Source organism: Aplysia californica, unplaced genomic scaffold (genome assembly GCF_000002075.1).
Source record: "Aplysia californica isolate F4 #8 unplaced genomic scaffold, AplCal3.0 scaffold00015, whole genome shotgun sequence".
In the NCBI taxonomy this organism is placed as follows: Eukaryota; Metazoa; Mollusca; class Gastropoda; order Aplysiida; family Aplysiidae; genus Aplysia; species Aplysia californica.
In genome coordinates, this window is record NW_004797285.1 from 1,766,466 (window position 1) to 1,777,822 (window position 11,357).

General features: G+C 41.2%; 1 protein-coding gene across 1 annotated transcript; it reads right to left on the reverse strand.

Annotated features, from left to right (window-relative positions):
* Positions 1 to 2,385: 2,385 nt before the first annotated feature.
* On the reverse strand, positions 2,386 to 6,182 carry LOC101845374 (zinc transporter ZIP1). Its single transcript, XM_005090308.3, has 2 exons — positions 4,875 to 6,182; positions 2,386 to 3,905 (listed from the first exon to the last, which is right to left on the reverse strand). Exon 2 carries the CDS (start codon positions 3,846 to 3,848, stop codon positions 2,610 to 2,612), a length of 1,239 nt encoding a protein of 412 aa, XP_005090365.1. The 5' UTR covers positions 3,849 to 3,905; positions 4,875 to 6,182; the 3' UTR covers positions 2,386 to 2,609.
* Between the last annotated feature and the right edge of the window lie 5,175 nt (positions 6,183 to 11,357).

The following is an 11,357-nucleotide window of genomic DNA, read 5'->3' on the forward strand; positions in this document are numbered from 1 at the left end:
AATATTGATCTGTTTCTCCAATTTCATTATTTTGATGAACACCTGATTTTATTTTAACCACAATGCAACATGCTTCATTGCAGTTTGTGAATTTCACGAATAATACTACCATCAAAGTTTCATTTCCTCAAAATCTCGTTGCCTAGACCTCTGCCACCTTGAATGAAACAGACCTCAATTACACATGTGTGGCACCAAGGTTAAATCCGATCTTCCTCAAAACAGAAGAAACCGACATTTTTTCAGCCTCTTCTGCAATTTCTCCCGCATTTTTTGTTAGAGGCTGAACACACTATTTGTCCACTTAAAAACACATTCCTCCATGGGCTTTGCTGGAAAAACATTGATCACAGGCGCATAAAATGTAAATTTGCATTTTCCAAGGACACTACAACTTTGGAAGTCACAAACTTTAATGGCCATTTTCTACCTAATGTTATCTCCGGCTCTGACATCAGGCAACCCCCACCTCCTTCAATCACAAATATCTCAACTTCTAATTTCTATTCAAGAAAAATTGGTATTTTTCTTCCCATCAAACGCAAAGCCAATGAACAGGCTTTTATTAAGATTAGGGGTTTATACCAACAACTCCATGTGCCCAAAAATTGATGAATGCCTGATTCCAGCGAGTTGTATCTTAAATGGATAGAACAAAGAAAACATTCTCAGAAACAATTTCTTGCAAAAGAATGGTAAAAACAGATCTGCAAACAAACAAAAATTGTTCTAAAGGATTCTACCTGAGAATATATATACCCTCTTGTTGGTTGCTTAAAAACAATATGAAATTTCCATATTTAAAATATATGCATTTGTGGGGACCTCCAATAAAAACTACTGCTTTTATTGAATAAGCGACACATAGACATTGACTGATTGCGTCTTGGAGGTAAACATTTTGTGCATTATAGCAAATACAATGCCACACTGAAGGGATGACATCTATTGATAAAGAATACAGAACTGTTAAAAATAATTGGAATACAAAGCATTGGAAGCACCACATTATTACACTTCTCCATGGGAGATATGTGTAAAATTCCATATACATAGTATGTAATATTGAAAGGAGCACATCTACTGAAATTCATTCAGCAAATCTATTTGAACATAACTTCAGAGTAATTGTAAGAAAACACAATTCATGGTAACAATAATACTATTTTGAGATTGACAAACTGAAGAAATCAACAGCAAAAGTATGAAGGTAAGCAATACTATTTCTCAGAGGATTCCTTAACATGGCAGGATATTTGGCAAGAAAAGATATATATATAAACATGGTGAAATAACCAGCCAAAAAAGGCCTTTTAAATTTCCAACACAATTATGTCGAAATTGTAATCCCCCCAAGAGAAAAGACAACATCACTGTACTATTTGTGAGGCAGCGTGGTGGAATCAGGCTCTCGTCAATTTTTGGGCATATTGAGTTTTTGGTATCATCTTAAAGCTTGTTCATTTGTCTTGCTTTCAATGAAAAAATTATCCATCCATCTTCAATAGAAGTGGAGATATTTTGGGTTGAAGGGGGCGGTCGTCACCCGGTTTAAGAGGTAAAATTAGTGAAAAAATGGCCGCCAAAGCTTGGTAAATTCCAAAGCTGGAATGTCCATGGAAACTGTAAATTTATATTTTTTGTGCCTTTAATCAACGTTTTTCAGAAAAATCCACACAGAAATAAGTCCTTTAATGGGCATGAAAGGTGTTGGGCCAAAAAACAAAAACATGATAAAAATTCAGAAACCTGCGGAAAAACGCTGGTTTCTTCAATTTGATGATTTTGACGAGAGCCTGATTCCACCACGCTGCATCACATTTTTCCTCTCCACCGCACGCTACTCATGTATTGTTTGTAAGTAGGAATGGTGAAAAATGCACAACAGCTAGCCAAGCCTTTTGGAGAAAAAAAAAGCACAAGAGGCCACCGAGTTAACATAAACTGAATAATGTAAGCTGTAGGAATTACAACCTAAGTAGACAAAACATGAATAATTATAAAAGCTATTCTACATCTGGGTCAGCAAAATTTATGTAATTTAATTAAGAGACCGGTTAATTTGACCTGCTAGTCAGGACCAATCTGGACTGCATAGTACTCCTCAGCAACCCAACAGACAGTCAAACTCGAACAAAACTTCTTCCTAAAGCGAGATTCGATTAATGTCTTCTGTGTGCAACAGCCAAAAGCAAAATCATTACACAAGAAGCTGGTAAATACAGATCAGAAAATAGTGAAGTAGATATACCGGTAATGTAAAGACTGATACATCAGTCAGCCCTTTTTCTGTCAAATCATCTGTATTCATTTACATTACAAGAATCTAAGAGTAAAAATTAACATAAAAGTTTTATAACCTAGATAATACAGTATGTGAAAAAAAGTTTTGTACTGGCTCTTAAACAACACCACAGCTGTTAAGACTTCTTTAGCAGATGTAAACCATTAAACAACACATAATGGTAAAATCCGTGTCCACACTGTGTAAGATTATCACACTTCTCTGAACAGCGAAAATCACATAAAGTCTTGCTAATTAATAATTAAAAAATTGTTTCTCATAAAAATTTGATAACACAACAGGCAAAGAATCTTTTTCACAAGTGTCATGGTTTCTCACTCTCTCTGATAACACAAAATGGTTTTTTAACATCTTCATCCAAAAATAGAATACCAGTCACAGCAGCAAAGCCCACAATCAAACATAAAACTTTTAGCAGCCTGTCAGATTCACAATTAAATTCTTTAGGTAAGATTTCAAAGAAAATAATGTACAGAAAAGTGCCAGAGGCAATGCCCTGAAGTAGACCATGGATTAAACCTGAGGAGACAGAATCCCAGAGGTCTGTGATAGTGATACCAATAGCAATACCTACTGGAGAAGACAAAGAAAAAACAACAACTGACTTAATAGCAGACTTCACCGAAAGTTTGCTCTGAACTAAATTCATACCTAAGCTAAAGCTCAAAATACTTTTGTGGAGAACTAACGCGGCAAAAATACCCAGGACTTCTCCTACACTGAGCTGCAGGCCTATTGTTAACCCTTCAAACACAGAATGTAAAGAGAGAGCAAGCAAGAGCAGTAATGTCCTCAGAGGGGAGTGCACCTGTAGAGAATGGTCGGCTGGAGAGTGTCTCTGGTGGTGTCCGTGCTCTTCGTTGGCATGTTCTCTATGAAAACTGGCACCGCCAGAGACAGAATCGTCAGTTTCTTCTGCTTGTATGCCAGCTTGAGTACCACCCACCTTCTGCCTGCGAGTCCTTGACACCTTTTCTGAGTGTACTGCATCAGCACCAGCACCCTCTGTTACAGTCACGTGAGGCTCATCACAAATGCCTCCAATAGAGTAGTCACTGTGGTACGACTCTATCATCTCATCCTTGTTCTCTTCTTGGTGACCAAGCAATGGTTGCCTGGGGTCATTTTCCTCTTGCACAACAGCAGGTCTCTCTTTAATAGTCAGAACAATTTGTTCTATTATGAGGATAATAAATAAACCAATAACTAAAATAAACTCTGCGACAGGGAATCCAGTGTACACTTTCATATCATAGAGAACCTGTATTAGATTACGCTGTACACTGGGAAGAAGATCAAGAAAACAAGTAGCAAGGAATACTCCTGCAGCAAGGCAATTCAGAAAGCTCAGAACTCTCTTGTATGATGACAGTCTGCTCCTTTGGTCCGCGGTTTCCATGTTAGAGCTTGAATCTGATCTATTTCTGTGCGACGCCTTTTTCACAACATTAATGATGAAAACAGGGATCATTCCAAATAAAAAGGTCATGACCAACAGGCCAGCCAATACAATCACTTTCACCACATCTACAGAAATGGCCATTTTCTATTTTTGTTGTGTAGCACTAACAGATCATCCAATGTTGATGTTGGTCAATATCTGTGGAAAGAAAAATGAATAGAATTTAAACTTTGATTTGTAAATTCTACAAACCCAAAGACATTGGTCTTAAATTCTAAAGGTTTTTTTTCAAAATAGCAAACTGCCCTCAAGTACTCTAGTCATTTATACAGAAACATTATATATCTCTATGTAGGTATTAACATGCAGACAGCGCGCCTTGAGTCCTAATTTTCCCATCAAACAGAGAAATGCATACCTGTTCAAACAAGGGGAGGGGAAAGTTTTAGTCCTTGCAGTTGGCATAATGTTACAGCAGATAAGAATCTGTCAATGTATTGCTAAAGATACTGATGCAACTATGCTTCAACTCAATGTGAGAGGCATCACATTTCTATGATTGTCAGTCACCTTTATCTTCCAAATCACATTATTTATTACTAAATAAAAATTTTTAAAAGGGTCAACTCCAAAACTCCCATGAGTCAAAGATACACCATGGTACTATGGCAATGGTTTTCATACACATTTTCTTCTGCAAACTTGGTCTTTCTGTGCATTTTAACTCCTCATCACTAGCAAGCTGCTCCCAGCAGCTCTTGGTCAGAACCACTATACTGGTGAACCACTGGCAGTCAGCAGCTTGGGCATATTCTTTTACGCTGACTCCGACGTCAAATAAGTTTTCCGCAGAGGTCTCTTTTACCGGTAGCTCTTTCATTAGATGAAGAACTATCAGAATAGGTTAAATCTTTTAAATTTCATGACGAATATAAATATGTATATATGCCACTTTTCAATTTCATACCCAAAAGAGTTGAGTAATTTGCACAAATCTATAGTGGAGTCCGCTTGAACCAAAATCCGTGGGACCATCAGATTTTTTTCCATTTAGCTGGATTTTCCCATTTAGAGAGATTGCTTAAAATAATGATGATTGTCAACAGCATAGAGTTGGGAATACCATTCACGGCAAATTTCACTTTTTGTAACTTTATTCTTATCTACCTCTTTCAGTAACTGCAATTGGAGGTTCAGGCTGTATGCGCTGTGCTTTCTCTTCAACATTGTCAGCTGAACATCTGCCGAACAGTCACTCAAAACACAGATAAGATTAGAGATAGAGAAGTGAGAAAGTTTAAAGCCCTTGTAAGCAATATTGTGAAACACATCACACGTGGTCATGAGCTTATATGTGTAGGGCCTACGTGAACTAGTTTCACAGAGATATTTGCCATGACCAACCTAAGGTTGCAGAACAGATGCACATTTGCTTTCCTTGCGTCACATGACTTATGCACAGAGTGTAGGCCTAATAACAGGTGATAAAGGTAAACTAACAGCACACTGATGATGCCTCTCTCTAGTCCACAGTTAACATAAGTGTTTTCTAGTGTTTATTTCTTGTTTTGGTATCTTTCAAAACGCCTAAGACTATGATTTGTGCTATTTGTGTGTTGTTAGTGAAAATTTAGAGAACTCTAAATAATCCCCAATATCTTTTTGTTTTAGAAATGGGAGCATTTTGGGAAATCGAGTTTTCTAACAAAGAAAAAGAAAAAAACATGGAATATTGTTTTTGGGCGATCCATTTTCGGTTTAAATGGACTCCATTATTTTCATTATATTCATTATATTCATGGTAAATTACACTTTAGAATTAAATTACAGAAGACTTTGTTTAATTCAACATGAAGCTTTCAAACATAAAATTCCTACTCCTTATCTTTCATGTTGCAGGGTCAATTTGTGCTTCACTGAGCCCAGTGGGATCCCCAGTGCCAAAAAGTAAAGTTAGATTAAGCGGTCAATTGCCTTTGATTAGACCAACTGTGTTCCAAGCAAAAGATTGCTTCATATGAAAAAAGTATCACTACATTCAAATCTGCAATTAGTCTTTTGAAGCACCTAATTTTAATAGAAACAGTACGCAGAATACAAGATATGACGAACAGTGATTGCATTATCATAATTTTTCATAGAGTCCTCGTGCTTTGTGAGGCATGACAACCATGAACGTTGCCAAGACGTACCTGGTAAGTCACGAATTTTCAGATTTCAGTCGTATCATGACCATCATGGGAGTTTGCAAAATTTGCCATTCCTAGTTGCCTACAATTATTTAAAATGTTGGGTGTAGCGGGGCAAGGAAAGTCCCGAACTTGGATACAGTGGGAGAGATTGAGCGAGCAGTATCTGAGGCTGGGGGAAAGGGGATGGGCGATGGGGTGGCTGTAGTCAACTGTAGTGTAGGTGGGCTCCAAACAGGTGGTCAGCGGAGCAGCGTTGTGATATGCCAGTCCAGTGATGAGTGAGTGTGTGTGTAGGGGGTGGGGGGGGGGAAGCAGTTACCGTGCACCTAGCTACAGGGGCCACTAGTTAAGTACCCGGTTACCATGTACATAGATACTGAGACTACATGCCCAGTTACCATGTACGTAGACACTCTGTTTCTAGATTCAAAGTGACTTTTTGGAATCGAGTCCGAATAGACAAAAATTATATTCTGACGCTGAAATGGTCCAGCATGACGCCCTTTCCGACTCTTGTTCCTAAATATTTCCAGCATTAATGAAATTTTTGTCGATTATAATGATAACAATCGAGACGTGAGCTTTAATATCCAGTTACTAGATCTGCCTAAACTGGTCGTCCCTGGATGATTAGTTTGAAAAGAACAACTAAGTTGAGTTGACCTTGCCAAGGGAAAAGTTAATTAGGTTGACCAATGAGATTGCACGTAGCTATATCGCCCTCTCGGCTTGCTGTGGGAAGAGATGTTGGGAAGAGGCCACGGCTGTCCATTTTGTGTAATGTGATTTTTAAAAAAATAATTACAGAAAAACTATAACACACAACAAAATGAAATTAATCATGTGACAAGACAAATGGTGGTGGAAGTAATGATGATGCTGTAGTGTTGGTGGAAAGACCGTGAGTTGTCGGTTACCGTGTACTTAGACACTGCCATTGGGTAGATCTAATGAGAGTGCAGTATTTTTTCTTTTGACGCAATTACACAGTCCTTGTAGGCAATTCTAGTTCTAATTCTGGTTTTACATAAAATCCCCCGGCGACAGTTATATTATGCAACCTCCTTACACTCACATTACTCACTTAGATCTAGAAGCTGAGTCTGAATAAATATTTTTTCGGACCCGAGTCCGAATAGACCTAGACAAAACCCATATTCGGACTCGAGTCCGAATAGATAAAAATTATATTCGGACTTTAGTGACGGGGTTGTGCGACAGGGGGGTCAGCGCGACAACCTTGTGGTATGAACCAATTAAGACATGCTAGAGTATTCCCACGTTTATCAACATCCGACAGCACCCTTTCCTGTGGCTTGAGATTCTTGGCTGGTCGCTGAGGTTGTTTTCTGCTCGTACACAAAGGCAAATTATTTCCAGGCTCCCTGATTATGTATTCTAACAGTGCATCGACCTGCAGTCGTAAGGCTGTCAATGCATTTTATGAAGATGTGTATAGGGGCCTACTTGCACTACACACAAAGCAGTGTGTTGTGCGTGTAGCATATCAGTACTAAGCAAAGCACGGAGCCGCTCAGCCTCTCTGTGGGGATGGATGGGGGTAGGCGCACAGTGCCGACATGGCTTCTGGTAAGGCGCGCTTTCGCATCTCAGACCTCTGCAACGAGAACGGGGTAATATTCTATTGCACCAAGGCTCACACCAGCCACCTGACACAGCCTCTGGACCAAGTGTCCTTCGAGGCGATCAAGCCAGCGTGGCAAGAGGGGGTAAGGAAGTTTGTGACGGACACCACGGAATCCGCCACACTGTGATGTTTGCCGCCGTCCTGAATTGAAGGCCTGGACAACAGCAGCTCGGCTAAAAACAGCCATGAGGGGATTCACAAAGTCAGGGCTGTTCCCCTACAATCCTGACAATGTCCTCACAAGTGACAAGCTGAACCCAGCTGCACCTTCACAGGGTCCTCTGTCCCCACCCTCCACTTGTCACACACCTCGTCTCCCTCTGTCCCACCCACCTCTTTTGCCTCTGAACCATCCACGACGTCACAAACTCGCCATCATCGACTCAAGGAAATATTCTTCATGAACTTTAAGCTTGGGGAGGAGAAGGTGGACCTGTACCTCAAAAGGTATGACAATGGATACGACATCAAGATCTACCCCGACTACAACATGTGGTCCAATCTGATGGACAATATTGAACAACTGGATCCTCTGCTCCCCCTGCCATCACTACTTTTTTTTAAGAGCCTTGGAACCTCAGACCCCCTCCATGGAGATGACTATCGACAAGGTGCTCACATTACCATCATGTTCAAAGAACAAGGCCGTTAGAAAGCCTCAGCTACCTGTGCCACCGTCCATCAGTGGAAATGACTAGAAAGAGATGATACTCACGAAGAAGAGGAAGGCAGAAGAAGAACAACAGCAGAAGGAAGGGAGAAAGAAGCAAAGGGAGCAGAGAAAGATGGAACGGCTAGCACAAGCTGAAGACAAGAAGGAACGCAAAAGAGAGAAGGAAAAACAAAGGGAGCAGGCAAAGAAGGAGAAAGAGGAGGAGAAGAAAAAGAGAATTCAGGAGAAAAAAATGAATGCTTTGGTTGTGGCCTCACCGAAGAAGAAAGAGGACGAAGATTCCTCTGACTCAGGAGAACAGCTGGTGTATGACGACAGCTCCGATGATTGTGGGGACATTGCAGTCGACTGTGCTGGGTGTGGAGCCACCACGGCAAGACAAGTGCTCACCCAGTGCATGCTTTGTGACAACTGGTGGCTCGCCCCGAAGGACAAGACTCAGGAAGACCTGGATGCCATGGACATTGAGCTCGTTTGCTGTGTTGACTAATCTCCCCATCCCAATTTGTTTCATACAAATAGTGTGAACATCAATATCTTTGTTTATCCCTGTGCAATTAGATCCACATATATGTATCTCCTTTGCTGTTCTTATATATAATTTAATTCATGATTTTCAGAGTTATCTAGACTCACTAACAGATTACTGTTTCCATTGTAAGTGTTGGCTTCAGTTATTTTTTCGTTTTATTTCTCTTTTGGCTAAACGTAAAAAACTGAGTGTCTCTTGTAACTCTTAACTCTTGTGTAATTTGTAAGAATATTTCCTGCTTTGTGGCTAGAAAATCATACGTTAGCCTACATAATAACAAGTTATTAGGGCACGTTGCGCGCAGCCCCTCCATAAAATGCATCACCTTCAAGCAGGAACGCATCCACACTGATTGTCACACACACCCGCCCTCACTTTGCCTCACATATATACCAGTAAGATTAAGTACTTTACCGGACCACCGGTCGGAACTACCTTCGCTATGGCGCCCCTGGTGCCTAATGGTCCGCTATTCTTCCTTTCCGGGCTCCCCTACTCACTTTCCTACTCAGTTTTCTACATCCCCACCCTTTGACTCAACAACTGACTGATGTCTCTTACTCTTACCAGGTTTTTCAGTCATCACGACCGTGCCACTGTGCCCTTTGTCCCACGACCCTGACACCTTGAGGCTAATTGGTCAATCTAATCACGTGGTCCACTATTCTTTTTTGCTTGCGACTCTGCTAGGCTAGGCCTAGGCCTACACTAATGCCGTTAAACGTAGAAGACGCATCTTTCTGATTGACTGCTAATTTTAGTAATGTGATGTCATCTGGGATACCCACAGACTATTTTAAGAAGGGCTTGGGGGTACGCATAGAATGACGTGTTTCCGGTATGTTAATAACATTTTGGAATTCCAGCATTGACACCGTACGAATGTCAACAATTTCTTTCATTGAGACATTGACGGGTTTGAGCTTCCTAATTTTCCAGTTCACTGCGTCTATTGCATTCATTCTTTGAATGTTTTCTCTGGATCTACCATATATATATATAAAAGAGACTATTCATCATCGGAGCACCCCATCATATCACATTACGGGTATTCCTGGAAAAACATCGCACCAAAGCGTCGTGCCATCCCGTTGGCTATATTTACATTAGTCACATGATCGGAAGGGGTGATCCGGTCTGACGTCACACAAAATGGCCGCCTTACCTAAAAATAGTTTGTGTGTCCTTCTATGTTTTATCGCATGCTAGGCCTACTCCTGGTCCGGCAAAGTACAATGGAGGGCGAGAGATGTGAACGAGAGCTCATAAAAATTTGCTTAATTGCAACCCCCTCGGCCCTGCTCGCGACTTGTCGAGTGCTGCGAAGCAAGGCTCAGCCTGTTCCAACTCTAATTAGATCTACCCTGATTGTCCGCTTGGCTCCATGGTCCGCTCCTGTTATTGTTTATGTGTGTGTGTGTGTTTTGAACCCTAAAACCCCCCACTGTTGTTACATTATATGATATATATGTAAACACCATTGTCTGCCCATATTATTGGTTTAAATTTTCTCATATTATTGTTTCCAAGGGGGCAAGCTCCCCTGAACTCCCCCCCCACTGTTGGCAGTTGGTATGATACATGGTGGTCCAACAGAGTTAAATCCCCTACCCACCCTCAACCACCAACTCTCGCTCACTTTGCCTCACCGCTGACTTGCGCTGTGCACGAAGTCGTCCGTGGAACTACCTTTTGTCCGCACGTAGAGAACTATGAGTGCGCAGTTAGGCTAGGCGTGCGTAGTAATCACAGGCCCAGACAGGTGGTCTGGTAAAGTACAATCTGGTCCAGCCCAAATACCACTACTACTGAGGGAGACAGGCAAACAAAGCAGGCATAGCATGCTGGGCAGACGATAGCGGACGAAATTTGCTTCTTCATCATCAGTTATTGTGCGGTTACCTCTGGCTCTCACCGGGGACTCAAGGTTTCGCACTTTTTATGCTTGGTAGCGCAGACTAGATCTACCTCCTCTACTCTAGATTCTAGAGACTAGAGCGGGCCTTTTAGATTCTAGATCTAGATCTAAATATAGAGTCAAACCGCATCACCGCGCACCTTGTTGGGTGCGCAACCCCCGGTTTCCTGCTTTGTTTTGGATAAGAACAACGAAAACGAGGTTACTTTATGTGAGCATGCGCAGTAACAACTAAATTGCACTTTCGTTTTAGAGGTTCCTGTCTACACACGTGATTCTACGGTGTCAGTAAGTTTTGCCCCTTCATATTGATTGTTTTCGTAATCGGAGTCGGTGAATTACTAAGCGCTTGAGTGGTCGATTATTTAGCTCTTCTGGTTAATCTAGCTCTTATGTATCGTAGAATGTACACTAAAATCGAGCCCAAACGATTGCAGGCTGCTTCTGAATGCCTGGAACATGCCCGATGGGGTTGCGCACTGAAGCGGACCAAATTTGCCCCGTCCGTTTTGGTGCGCAATATCGGCTTTTGACATTTGGCATTGACAGTGTGGCTTCTTGTAGCCTTAGTTGTTTCACATATTTCTTTAGGACCTGCGTTGCGCACTGAAACAGACTGTTTTCTTTCCTTTTGGATGCTTTATATTGCCAATGGAAGATGATCAGAATGTATTAACACATTACACC

What these genes read in the sequence shown, in the direction of transcription:
- LOC101845374 (XM_005090308.3), bottom strand. Translation starts at nt 3,848, where the DNA reads ATGGCCATTTCTGTAGATGTGGTGAAAGTGATTGTATTGGCTGGCCTG.